Source organism: Castanea sativa, chromosome 8, assembly GCF_040712315.1.
Source record: "Castanea sativa cultivar Marrone di Chiusa Pesio chromosome 8, ASM4071231v1".
NCBI classification, from domain to species: Eukaryota; Viridiplantae; Streptophyta; class Magnoliopsida; order Fagales; family Fagaceae; genus Castanea; species Castanea sativa.
The window spans coordinates 39014627-39029689 of NC_134020.1; the positions used below are offsets into that span (position 1 = coordinate 39014627).

A 15063-nucleotide genomic window follows, 5' to 3' on the forward strand; every position below is an offset into this window, starting at 1 on the left:
CTAATAAACCACTAAAACATACTTAGTAATTAGTACCCGCCAAATGAGATCATGTCAATAAGATTAGTTCAACCCAAGCAAATTCTTAATTATATGGGTCACACCATTGACCATCAAACATTCCCAATAAGGACAGAGTCAAGATATATACATGGGTCTGTCAATCATCTCAATTTTTTTTTAGAGATAATTACAATATGCTACTAATCCCGCAGCTTGAACTCTTTTTTCCCCAGATCCCTAAGCACTTTGTACATGAGGAGGTGCCAGTGTTAAATATACTATGAAAGTAAGGTTTATTTGTGGCTTGGAAAAAGCAACATGAAAACTACACAATGGTATTGAAATGGTCCAATTTGATTCTTTTCAAATTGTGTACAGACTATTAGTGTTTAAAGAAAGGTTCAAATTGAGAGTGGCTGAAGAGTTACCGAGTCTTATATGCTCTGTTTGTGAAACTACAGGAACACCAATGAACGTTTAGACCCCCAATTCTAAAATTACCAACACAAGCTTATAATCAAATAATATATGTGCGAAAAATGAAATATAAGCTATATCCAGATAGGTAACACACTCTAAACCATATTTAATCACAAACACATCAATTTTTAAAAGGTAAAGAGAAAGGGAAGAAAGATGCAAACACAAAGATAACACGCCAATGTGTTATCGAAGAGGAAACCGAAGCCCTCCAAGCTTCTTGCTCCAACAAAGTTACGTCGAACCTTGTCTTCTCTAGCTTATCGGGTCCCGTAATAAACCCTTTGCATCAACCAAATAAATTGGTCCCTTCTGAACTGCTTCCCAAACATCAAAACACATCTTCACTAATATGGGTATGGTGAGATAAGGATTTGGCTAAATGTACCTTTCAAGGATATATCAATGGAGAGGGTAAGAGTAGAGGAATTTGGAGAATCAAAGGATGAAGATTGTAGATAAGTCAATCTTGTTTTTCTCTAAGGTTTCTCTCTCAAAATTCTCTCTAGAAGCTCTCTACATTTCATGGGTATAAGGCTATTTATAGTAGGGTGTATGAGGAATGTGAAACGTCAGGTTTAACCAAACAGGGCATTCTGGCAACTCGACCTCATGACTGGAACGAGTCGCGAGCTAACTGCCTGGCCAGACTGGAAGTTTTTTCTTGTAGTGCTCCAGCTATCACCACACTTCAGCTCCCCTGCATGCTCCACATGTGTGCCACCTATGGTGACTTGCTAGTCGCGAGCCAATTGCAAGGTCCAATTGTGAGGCTCTTCTTGATTGCACACTTTTGAGGTTTCTTCACACTCTCACACACACTACCCTTACATAACTCCCACCTAAATACAAGGTATCTAATTGCTAAAATACAAGCAAATTTGGCACGGAATAAAGACAACACATGATTGAATAAGTTCTAAACAAGGGAGATGTCTTTGTCTTCCCAATTGGTCTCATTCACTTCCAATTCAACATAGGGTAGACCAATGTTGTTGCCTTTGCTGGTCTCAGCAGTCAAAATCCTCGGTTAATCACCATCGTAAATGCGATTTTTGGATATAATCCTCCCATCTAACCTGATGTTCTTGCCAAGGCCTTCCAGTTAGACAAGAATGTTGTTGATTATCTTCAGAAACAATTTTAAGTCAACTACAATTTGGAAAAATATTTGTAATAGGAATGATGAACCACTATATAGTTTGAATAAAGTTTACATTGTTTCCCTTGATGATATTCCATTGAAATAATTATTGTCAAATAAAATGATTTGTTATTATTATTATTATTTTTTCAATGCGAGTCATTGTGTAATAGGAAAGGCAAAGAGATCAGTGCACAAATAAATCTTTTTTTTTTTTTGAGAAATAATTACAACATGCTGCTAACCTCGTAGCTTGAACCCTTTCCCCCCTAGACCCCCAAGCACTTAGTGCACAAATAAATCTTGATTACACCTTGGATCCACAATGTTTGAAATTACTAGCACCTAAGTATTAAATATAATAAGATCTAAATTGTGTTTAAAATGGACAGAGAATTTGTTTTCGTTTACGCAAATGGGAGGTCAAATTTAATTAGGGCTCAGTAGCATCTATTCTTTGTCAAACATTTATGCATGTAAGATTGAAGCAACATTTTCGGGTGTTGAAATAGCAAATGTATTGAGCTTTTACAACGCTATGTATTCATACTGCGGTAACATGGAAAAAATTATACGAGGGAGAAAAACATAATACTTAGGGGTTTAAATATTGTTAAAGCTATACGGTCTATGTGCTTGTAGAACAAACAAATAAACAAATTTATGGGTTAGTTTAGGGCTAACTTAGAGTAGTTCTCTAGTGTATAAACCCTACTTTTGTTAATTGCAAACATAAGAGTCCAATAGTGAAGATATAACAGTTAAAGATGTAAAGCCCATATTTTTACTTTGGCAATCATGAAGAAATTGTAATCTTTAGAACTTAGTTTTTGTCTAAGTGTTTACTCTAGACATATTCAGAAACAAGATAAATGAAGTTTTGCACAATTGAAGACTAAAGAAAGTAGGAAAGATAAGTAAAAGAACAGTCTCACTTATCTCGACCGATATCGAGATGCACATCTCAACTAATCGAGATTCGTGTAGATTTGAATTCTCATTTTCTTTCTCAGTCAATGGATCTAGGGTATTGATGAATTTTAAGGATATTTAAATATAAATCCTAAAGCATGTTTTTACACATATAAGAGGAAGGCAGTGCACAGATCTGGAGTTTTTCCAAACCCTTTTGAAGCTATAACTGGAAACCTTGTGCAAACAACAAATTTGGCTAGAGTAAAGTTACTGTAATCAAATCAACCACAGTTAATGATCTAAACCTTTGAGTGGAGTCTTAAAGTCACAAACAGGAGTTTTTGTATGCAACAATTTCACAGTAGAAGAGTTCATGGATTTGAAATAGCGTGTGGTTATGTGAGTAAGTACTACATGTGGTAGCAATAGATTTAAGATTAAATCTATTGTATAATCTTCTATTCCATTAGTGAAATGTTGCCTTGAGAATTATTTAGAGGCTAAATCCTCTCCAAGTTTTTTACTTTGAAACCATAGTTTCAAAAGTTTTCCTGAGTCATCATTCTTGGCGTTCCTGAAGTTTGTGATTGTGTGATGTTTGTTTTAAATCATATCTAATTGCATGTTTAATCACTTTAATTAATTGATTATAAATTTGATTGAATCTGACTCAATTGAGGTCTAAAACCCTAACAAAAGAGTTTCTGCTGTGGACATATGAATCAAGTTAAAATCCTGCTTTCGCTCTTTCTTTTCTCTTTCCTTTCCTTCAAGCTTAACAACTTTTAACTGATATTAGAGTCAAATTTGATATTGACCATGCCGTGATATACCGAGATCCACAACCCAAATTTTTGCAATCTCACAACCTTCTTTGCGGCTGCCATCAACTAGCCCGCAACCTGCAAGATTACCTGTGATCACAGTCAACGAGTTCATCACTACAGGCACTGCCAACAACTTTGTGCACCTCCGAATCGGCTGACCTGTTCACCTCAGCAAGCGATAATGTGCCATACACCTAAACCGCACAACTATTCTGCTTCATTGCCAGTACATGCTAGCAAAAACAAAGCAAGATGAGAACATTAGAGCTTGTGCTACATTTGAGTAGAACCTGAATATTTAAATACCCAAATACGTGTCACACATGACATTCTCCTTGCAGTAATTTGATATCAATTTGTAGCGGAGACTGTGGAGTTATTTATAGTCCATTTATGCAACATACGCAGATATAATGCTTTTTGTCATCAGATCAAAACATTAATTGGATTTTTTTGTAGGTGAGAATTGAATTCTAAATCTTTTATTTGAGTATAAGAGTTTTCACCAATTGAACTAACTGAAACCCATAAATATAAAATACAAAAATAAATAAAATGGAATAGTTACAGAGAGAGAGAGAGAGAGAGAGAGAGAGAGAGAGAGAGAGAGAGAGAGAGAGAGAGAAATTTAAACTCTAGATGTCTCCAATAAAAAGGCTAAAAAATATTAGTTGAATGACATAAAACTTAAATAATATGATTATATAAAACTTAAATGACATAATATGATTATATATGTATACAATAAATGCATGTGAGGTGTGTGGGACAAGGGCCATGGTTCAAGTCTGAAAGAGGGAGCTTCATACACAAATACACTTAGATTAGGTTAGATTAAAAATTCTATCTTGTATAAATATATATATATATATATATATATATATATATATATATATATATATATAGATTAGTTTATACACCTCCCTAACATTTATTCTACAGAAACTTGTCATCTTTATTATTGAGTTGCCTAATCTAAACAAGGCATGTTTTTTAAGGAGCCCGTAATAAATAAGAAAATAATTATCTCCATTTGGAATTGACCAATTTCATGGTTCAATGAAAGGGATACATAATACTACACCATTTAAAATGAATCCATTTCATGTTTATGATTGAATTATTATAAATCTAAACAAGTCACGGATCCGTGCACACATGGAAGAATTTCACATAAATCTGTTTTTGAATTCACTATGGTTTAAGTCCAACTTTTTTATTTCTTTTCTTTGGGAACAATGTTTTTAACTTTATTTCTCATTGAACAACTACAATAAGCGTTTCGATACGTAAGAGATCTTGCCATGAATTGTAACAAATATTAGTTAACTATGGCATTAACAAAACGTTCATAAGAGTTACATCATAGATAGAACACCATAGCATGAAGTGAGAACAACAAAAAGAGACCGACAAGAATATATAATTATATATACCTCACGCCTTGTTAGTCAGATGCCTTCGTAGTTATTGGCTATAGAAAACCATTAAATCTAACAAACAACTAAAAAATATTAATTAATACCCACCAGATAAGATGAGGTCAATAAGATTAGTTCAACCCAAGCATACTTAATTATATGGGTCACACCGTTGACAATTAAACATTTCCTAATGAGGACAGAGTCAAGATATATACATGGGTCCTTCATTACAATGTTAAATATACTATTGACGTAAGGTAAATTTGTGGCTTGGAAAAAGCAGCACGAAAACTGCACAATGGCATTGAAGTGGTCCAATTTGATTGCTTTCCAAATTGTGTACAGACTATTAGTGTTTAAAGAAAGGTTCAGCCATTAAACAAGAAATTGAGAGCGGTTGAAGAATTACCAAGTCTTATACGCTCCATTTGTGAAAATCTTAGACAGGTTCCCTGACTCCACTCTATAAATAGACATATTCCCCATATGCTATATACCCATCCCTCACCCAAGCAAGAAAAATACTACACAATAAGAGAATAACATCAAAAAATATGATGAAAGTTGTAATTGTGGCCATTTTGGCTTTGGGAACCACCCTTGTTTCAGCTTATGACCCCAGTCCTTTGCAAGACTTTTGTGTCGCAATTAACAACACCGATTCTGCTGGTATGCACATGCTCTCTCCTTTTTAAATTTTTATTTTGATGAACTACAAATCTACATGCTCTATCATTATTAGTAGTACGTAGTAATGTTATCGTTACCTACATTCTTTCAATATCATTATAGTGAAGTTCTACACATTAATGAAATTATTATCATCACCTACGTTATATCATCTGCATTAGATTTTTTTTCTCCTACTTGACATGTTATTGTCCATTGTTACAGAATTGTCTACTTTGTGACAATAACAAACTTTTCTTCGTGTAGTATTTGTGAATGGAAAATTTTGCAAGGACCCAGCAACTGTCATAGCCAACGATTTTTTCTTTCCCGGACTCAATATTCCTGGAAACACAGCTGCAAGTAAACTCGGATCAAGTGTCAATCTTGTGAATGTCGATAAATTACCTGGTCTCAACACTCTAGGCATATCTTTGGCTCGTCTCGACTTTGCACCATATGGCCTGAATCCTCCTCACATTCACCCTCGCGGCACTGAGCTTTTGGTAGTCATGGAGGGTACTCTCTTGGTTGGATTTGTCACATCCAACCCAAACAAACTCTTCACCAAAGTTCTAAACAAGGGAGACGTCTTTGTATTCCCAATTGGTCTTATTCACTTCCAATTCAACATAGGGCAGACCAATGTTGTTGCCTTTGCTGGTCTCAGCAGTCAAAATCCTGGGTTGATCACCATAGCAAACGCGGTCTTTGGGTCTAATCCTCCAATCAATCCTGATGTCCTTACCAAGGCCTTCCAGTTGGACAAGAATGTAGTCGATTATCTTCAGAAACAATTCTAGTCAAATTGCAATTAGTAAAAATATTTGTAATAGGAATGATGAACCATTACAAAGCAGAGTTTGAACAAAGTATGCCATGATTCCTTATATGTAATGCCTTAAAAATAATTATTATCAAATAAAACTGTCATATGATTTTTTTATGTGTCATGGTGTCCATGTAAATCCTGTGCAATTGGTGCATTGCTAAATCTTGAGTACACATTGGATCCACAACGATTGAAATCACAAGCACCTAATAAAACTGACGACAAAAGTTATATTAAAAATAGACGGCCAAATTGTGGGCTCCGTAACACTAATCTATGTTGAAAAAAATTCCTATAGGTAATTAGAGGAAGACGTTGAGAAACATAATACTTTTTATCTTCTTATTTTGGATAATTCGACAATATGGGTGGATAGATTCAAACCTCAAATATTACCGTTGGAAACACTAGAAAGTGACAACTAATTAAGCTACAAAGCTCTTGGTGAGAAATGTAATACTTAAGCGGTTAAATATGATTATTTGTGAAATTACCCAATTAAAAGTCCCAAAGTTTATATCCTGTTTCACATTTGGTATGTTTGGAAAATTTAGACCCTTGATTGATTTTACCACAAAATTAATCAACTTGTTAAATTAACTAGTTTTGAAAGTCATATTGATTTCTAGATTAGTTACCAAAGTAGTAACATAGACCATTTGGAAAACAATAAATAAAAAAACAAACAGCACATCATATGGTGACGCTGTTAGGTTCTAAGACTTTAGGAACTAATGTGTTAGAACTTCAATATGTATTATGTTGGCAAACTATGATCAAAACAAAGAGTCTAGATTTAGGCTTGCTCAAAGTGTGGTTTTATGTAAAATTGGAATCGAGTGATTGCAGGATTTATTGGTCAAAATCTGTAAAGCTTGATCGATCGAAAATTAGACTTGATCGATCGAAACTTGTAAAGATTTAATTTTCTGCAAAAATTCCAATTCAGCCCAAGCCCATATGACGTGTAGGGTTAAGTATTTTACTTCAAGTATAAAAAGAAAAACCCTAGCTACATTTTAAAAGTCCTTGAAGAGTTGTGTGTTGAATCTTCTGTGAGATCTAGAGGTTTATACCTTTACACACACATGTAGAGCTATCAAGATCAAGATTCACTCAAGAACTTGATGATCTCTTCAGTTGCTGCATAAAGAATTCTAAAGAAGATTAGAATCCTTTGAGTGGAGTCTCAAAGTCACAAGTAGGAGAACTTGTGGTTGCTGCAGATCGAAGAAAGAAGTAGTCTGTGAACTCGGAGCTGTAACGTGGTCATGATAGTAAGTTTTCTATACGAGGTAGCAATAGGATGTTAGTAGTTTAAGTTCTATTGTAAAAACTTCAATTCTTTCATAGTGGATTTGTTTTTACCTTGAGGATAGCTAGGTTAAATCCTCCCTAGGTTTTTTACCGGTTAGATTTTCCTGGGTCATCATATCGTGGTGTTCTTTATTTTTTCCACATTATTTGCATGATATGATATTATTGTGTTAACCTAGAATTGAATAATTTGTCTAAGTAATCACTTGGCTAAATATCTAAGTTAAACAACTTGTGTTAAGGGGTCTAAAACTTAACAAGTGGTATCAAAGCGGGTTAGTTCTTGTGTTTAGGTCTTTTGATTTAAGAGTTGATCATTGACCCCGGTTGTCATGGATTCTTTAAAGTTCTTTTTGTTAAAAATTCAACTTTTATATTTTTGGATCATATGGCTTGTTGCATGTGTTAAGTTTTTCTTTGAGTATCTTGGTTTAATTACATGTGATGATAGTTATGTGTGTTACACTACTTTAACCGCCTTAAAGGCACGTGATTCTTGTCTTTGGTATTTGGATAATGGTTGTTCCAGGAATATGACAGGAAATAAAAGCATTATTCAAGACACTCTTTGATGGAAAGATTGGGATAGTCACATTTGGAGATGGGAGCAAATCTGTGATCAAAGGCATTGGAACTGTGGACATTCCAGGATTGCCAGTATTTGAAGATGTCTAGTATGTTAATGGGCTAAAGGCTAACTTGCTCAGCATCAGTCAGATTTGCGACAATGGATTGAATGTTTTCTTTACCAAGTTTGAATGTGAGATACTTGATAGAGGAGGTGACTGCATGTGTATTGGAGTTAGGATTGCTGATAACTGTTATGGTATAACACCGAGTATAACCAACAAGTGTTTCAGTGTAAAGATCAATCAAGTAGACCTATGGCATCAACGGTTGGGACACGCAAGTCACAAGCAATTAGAGAAGATCTCCAAGTGTAAAGCAGTTATTGGTTTGCCCAAGTTTGAAAAGATAGAGAAGAGCATATGTGGACCATGTCAGATGGATAAACCAGTGAAGTCCAAGCATCCGTCTGTAACTGAAGTTCAAACCTCAAGACCTTTGGAACTGTTGCACATTGATCTTATGGGTCCTGCCAGAGTTCATAGTTTGGGTGGAAGGGGGTATATTCTAGTAGTTGTGGATGATTTTACTAGGTATACTTGGGTTGTGCTTTGGAGAGATATGGTCGAGGCTCCTAAAAAGATGATACATCTATGTAAGAAATTGCAAGTTGAAAAAGTTACTGTGATAGATAGAATTAGAAGTGATCACGGGAGAGGATTTGAGAACACAAAACTGGCTACCTTCTGCAATGATCAAGGCACACATCAAGAGTTCTCTTCACCAAAGACACAAAAACAGAATGGAATAGTGGAGCGGAAGAATAGGGTTATTCAAGAAATGGCTTGTATCATGCTGAATAACAAGAAGATGCCCAAGTCTTTCTGGGGAGAAGCAGTTAACACTGCATGTCATACACTCAACTGAGTGTATTTTAGACCTGATTCTAAGAAAACTCCATATGAAGGAAAGGAATGAAGCCTATTGTAAAATACTTCAGGATATTTGGAAATGATTGTTATATTCTGCGTGATAGGGAAAACCTAGAAAAGTTTGATGCAAAAAGTGACAAGGGATATTTTCTAAGCTACTCTACCACTAATAGAGCGTATAGGGTGTACAATCTGAGAACTAAAACAATCATGGAGTGTTCAAATGTGGTGATCAATGATGAAGTATGTCTAGAATCTCATTTAGAAGACACTCCTGCGGTTGAAGCTTCTTTTCCTGAAGAGTATGTTGGGAAGCATAGCGATGAAGAACTACAACTATTGAATGATGCTATTTCAGAACCATTTGTTTCAGAACCATCTACCCCTGTTCGTGAAACTCAACAAGAACAAAGTGAGCCTAGTTCTTCATCTAAACAAAAAGATACCTCAACATCTTCGGTCAAAGTCCATTTACTAGAATAAAGTAAATCATCCTGTCACAAACATATTGGGTAGTCTGAATGATAACATGAGAGTGAGGTCTAAAGCCTTGAATGTAATAACTCACTCATGCTATCTATCCTAATTCGAACCAAAGAAAGTAGATGAAGCACTTCAAGATGCTAATTGGACAAATTCTATGCATAAAGAACTTCATCAATTTGTTCAGAATGATGTATGGGAGCTAGTTCCTAGACCAAATGGAGTGAATGTGATAGGAACTAAGTGGATTTTCAAGAACAATTTAGATGAACATGGAATAGTTATTAGAAATAAATCAAGACTTGTTGCTCAAGGATACACACAAGTGGAAGGGATTGACTTTGATGAGACTTTTGCACCAGTAGCAAGACTGGAATCCATCAGGATACTTTTGGCAATAGCAAGTCACTTGAATTTCAAGTTGTATCAAATTGATGTTAAGAGTGCGTTCTTAAATGGGATGTTGCAAGAAGATGTGTATGTTGAACAACCAAAAAGTTTTGTTAATCCTTACAGACTGAATGATGTCTACAAATTGAAGAGAGCACTCTATGGTTTAAGACAAGCTCCCAGGGCATGGTATGATAGGTTAACTACCTATCTCAGTAAGCATGGATTTAAAAGAGGATTTGCAGATACTACTCTTTTCATACAAAAGGATAAGTATTATTTTGTAGTAGCTCAAATTTATGTTAATGATATTGTTTTTGGTGCTCTTAATGATTCTCTTGCTAAATATTTTGTAGATGAAATGAAAAAGATGTTTGAAATGAGTCTGGTTGGTGAACTAACTTATTTCTTGGGATTACAGGTGAAGCAAATGGATTCTGAAATTTACATCAACTAAGCAAAGTACACTAGAAACCTTGTTAAGAGATTTGGACTCGAAAAAGGTTACACATGCTAGAACACCAATGGTTGCAAATGCAAAATTAACCAATGATCCTTCAGGCGAGTCTATTGATGTTACATTATATAGAAGCATGATTGGTTATATTTTGTATTTAATTGCTAGTTGTCCAGATATTGCTTTTAGTGTTGGCGTATGCTCTAGGTTTCAAGCTAATCCTAAAGTTTCACATTTGCATGCTGTTAAAAGAATAATAAAATATGTTAGTGGAACTTGTGGTTATGGATTATTTTATAGCAAAGAGTCCAATATGTCTCTTTCTGGATACTTAAATGCCGAATGAGCCAGCAATGCTGATGATAGAAAAAGCACCACTAGTGGGTGTTGAGTTTTAGATCCCTGTAAACTAGATTGTTTAACCTAATTAATTAACTAAGTGTATACTTAGGTTTATTATTCAGATCTAGGTTAGAACAATAATAATCATATCATGCAAAGTAGTGGAAAGTAAAGAACACAAAGATCTAATGACCCAAGAAAACCAAACCGGTAAAAAACCTGAGGAGGATTTAACCTAGCTATCCTTAAGGTAAAAAGCAAATCCACTATGAAACAATTGAAGTTTGTACAATAAGACTTAGAGCACTAACATCTTATTGCTACCTTGAGTAGAAAGCTTACTATCATAACCACGTGACAGCTCCGAGTCCACGAACTACTTCTTTCCTTGATCTGCAGCAACCATAAGTTCTCCTACTTATGAATCTTGATCTTCTTGAAAGTTCTTTATGCAGCAACTAAAACAACCATCAAGTTCTTGATGTGAATCTTGATCTTGATAGGTCAATGTGTGTATATGAAGGTAAACACCTCTTAGATCTCACAAAAGATTCAACACACAAAATATCAAAATCTCTAAAGAGCTTTTAGGTACAAAACACTAGATCTACAAAAGAGGCACACTCCTTTCTCTCTAAAAAGTCTTATAAAAATGTCTTTAGAGTTTCCTTTATATACTAGAAGAAGTAGATCTGAATCCCTAATCCTTATTGAGCTTGAACTACTGTTGGGCCGAACTTAAAATTCTACAGACCCGTATTTCGATCGGTTGAGCCTGTCTTTCAATCAATTGAACCAGGAAAATTTTGAATTCAATTTTCTGCAGCTTGCTTGTTCTTGAATCTTGACTTGTATCAACTTGAGTATTGTCTAATAATACCTGTAGACTCTAGGATCTATATCTAGACAAGTTTGTTTTTACGATTTGCCAATTGTTCTAAACTTTTAGAACCTAACAGTGGGTGTTTTTATGTAGGGGCCAATCTAGTTTCTTGGATGAGTAAGAAGCAAAATTCTGTCTCTCTGTCAACTGCAAAAGCAGAATATATTGTTGCTGGAAGTTGTTATTCAAAACTCCTTTGGATGAAAAAACTTTTAGGTGATTATGAGATATCACAAGACACCATCGTTGTCTATTGTGATAATTCTAGTGCTATAGATATCTCTAAGAATCCTGTCCAACATTCTAGAACTAAGCACATAGAGATTAAAAATCACTTTATTAAGGATCTGGTAGAAAGAAAGATTGTGGTTCTAGAATATATCCCTATTGAACGTCAGAATGCTAACATCTTCACCAAACCTCTTGATAGAAGTAAGTTTGAGACATTTCGTCAAGTGATTGGTGTAATTCTTTGTCCCTAGTCATCCTTGGCTCCATGGTCCTTGTGCTTCATCTTAAAATCCTTTGTGACCAGTTTTCTTGAAGTTTTGTTTCTTTTTGTTTTTAGGATTTGCATTGCATTACATTACATTCATGCATTTCATACTAGGTTGTTTTTGTTTGTTTCTTTTAAATAAAAATAAAAAAAAATGGAAAGAGGAATGTGAAAGGGTATGTTTTGTATTACATATCTTGGATGTGCAATTAAGGTTGGTCATATTATCTTTACATAACATGTTTGTGTACCTTGTTTAGCTTGGATGAGCTTATTTTTTTACACTTTGCTAGTTTTAGCTATGTAGTGCATGTTGTGTGGGAATTTCTTATATATATTTTTTATCACATAATCTTGATTTTGAAGTCACATGCTTTTGATTGTAAAGACTAAAAACTCCTAAGAGAGAAAGACATAAATAACCATCTCACCACTGTTTACTAGCCAATCTTGAACACCTTAGTGCATATCATAAGATTTTGTGCTTGAGAAAGTGTAGCACATGCACAAAAAGAAAATAAGGTGTAGCCTTGAAATTATATATATATATATATATATATATATATATATATATATATATATAAGGAAATGAAATAAAAATGGCATTTACATTATAAGGCTAAAATAAAAAAATAAAAAAAATTACATGATTGCAAGTTTGTTTTCTAGGAGGTGTGAGAGTTATAGGATGTAACTCTTTAGGTGATAGTCACTTTCAAAATTATGTGATGAATAATGTAGAAATTAAGATTGATTACTATCTACATATCACATCACATGTATCTCATGCTGTTACTAGTTGCACGTACTACACAAGTTATTCTTTACTAAACTTAGTACATGAAATTGTGTGTGATTTTCGTTTGGCCATCCAAGATTAGATGTTCTTTGATTTTGATACAAAATAAATTCATTGATTGATTTTTAGGGACAAAAAGTGTCATAATCTTTTTTTGGAAGATTTGGGTTAAAATCAAGTGTTTTCGAAAAACTTTTAAACTCATACTCATGCATTTCATTCATGAAATAAACTGGATTGAGTGTTTTCTGCATAAAACTCCTACGGGTTTTAAAAAATTTAATTTTTCTAGATTTTCGATCGATTGAGTGTGTTCTTTGACCAATCGAAAATGCCTTAAATTTTTAAGCTTGGTTCTGCCTGGTTTGATTGATGCTTGATTGGTGCTCAATCAATCAAATCTGTTTTTCGATTGATCGAACCAATTTTCGACTGATCAAAATTTTTAAAATTTTTAAAGGAAAACTTCTGCCTGGCTCGATTGGTACTTAACCGATCGAATTTCGAAAGAAAAGAACAAAAAGGTTCCTTTTCCTCATGTGTTCTTCAATTTTTTCAAAACTTTTCTTTCTTCTTTTGTCTTCTTGTGCCTCGACCAATCCAAATCTTAAGCTTTTTGACTTTTTGTTCCACTAATCTTCAAGGGTTTTTGTCCTCAAGCTTTGGTAAGACCTTTATACCCTCTATTTTTCAAATTATTTACATGTTTCATGCATTTTTCTTTGAAAATTTTGAACAAAAGAAATTTGGGTTTTATTTATTTATTTATTTTTTTTTTTCCAGTTTTTTTTAACCATATTTGTTCATTGGGTTTTTGTTCTTAGATGTTATAAATAGGATTCCCATGCATTAATTTGATCAATTTGGTGTTTTGAGAACAATTGGAAATTCTAGGGTTTAGTATTTTGTGAAATTGAGGATTTTGTTCAATTGGGTTTAATTTGATGAAGTTGGCTTGTGTAATTGATAAATTATATCATTATATGATGTTTTCTAACTAGTGTAATGATTAATTGATCAATTTGAGTTGGTTTTGAAATTGGTTTTTCAAAATTTGGGGTTTTTGAACTAAAACTCTTTGTTCAAGTCAATTGTTGGTAAATGTTGAGAAGTTGAACAAATTTTTATGCATTAAAGCATGCATTAAATGTGCATTCATTACATGCATCATATAGATTGCTACTTGTTGATAATTTTTGTGCTCTAACCCTCTTTAATGCAGTTTGCCCTTGGTTTTTGTTTTTTTTTGTTTTCCTTTTCCTCTAAACTCTTAGCACCATGGTTAGGAAGACTAGAGCAAAGTAAACCTCTACCCCATCCTCTTCAGATTTCCAGAGTGATAGGTTTAGGTTTAAGAAAAACCAAGAAGCTTATGAAAAGCTTAATGTGTTTAGACTGGTGTGGGTTGAGTGTATGGTTATCCTAGATGAGGTAGATCTCGAGATTCGTAGGAATTTTGAGCATAGAGGTTGGTTACCACTCTTAGAGGTTGAGCATCCCCTTCCGACTGCTTTGATTAGAGAGCTCTATTTGAACTTCTCTATCCACTTTGATGATTCCAACATTCAGTTTGTGAAGAGTTGGATATGGGGTGAAGAGTATGTCATTACTCCTCAAGTAGTGGCATCTACTCTTGGTGTACCTTTGGTATAGCAGCCTGTGTACCCTTACACAGAGTTTCCTCCTCTTGATGACATCATATCCCTCATTAATGGTACTTCCATTAGTCGGGGCATTGATCCTCGAGTCACTTCTCATGAGCTTACTGAGCTAAATTATTTGTTTTTTAGGATTTCCTATCATAGTATGTGGCCCATTTCTCATGTCCATACTATTCCTATTGAGAGATGTGCGTTCTTGTATGTTCTCATCACTAATGCTCCTATGAGCTTTCCCACCCTTTTCATTCACTCTCTTGTTGAGGTTTAAAGGAGTAGTGCCAAATCCCATGGTTTGTTCTTTCCTGTTTTTATTCATAAGATTCTTTTAGATTTAGGTTTAGATTCTACAGGTGCCACATTCCTTAGGCAAATGGCTGCTCAGTTGAAAGCATGCTTTAAGCACCCTCGTGTCGAGTCTTCTACAAGTGATGCATCCCGAGAT

At 34.4% G+C, this 15063-nt stretch overlaps 1 protein-coding gene across 1 annotated transcript; it reads left to right on the forward strand.

The window, feature by feature from the left end:
- Nucleotides 1-5234: 5234 nt before the first annotated feature.
- Nucleotides 5235-6411, forward strand: LOC142607818 (germin-like protein subfamily 1 member 7). Its single transcript, XM_075779454.1, has 2 exons — nucleotides 5235-5462; nucleotides 5730-6411. The coding sequence occupies exons 1-2, from the start codon at nucleotides 5348-5350 to the stop codon at nucleotides 6263-6265; spliced, it is 651 nt and encodes a 216-aa protein (XP_075635569.1). The 5' UTR covers nucleotides 5235-5347; the 3' UTR covers nucleotides 6266-6411.
- The last annotated feature ends 8652 nt before the right edge of the window (nucleotides 6412-15063 follow it).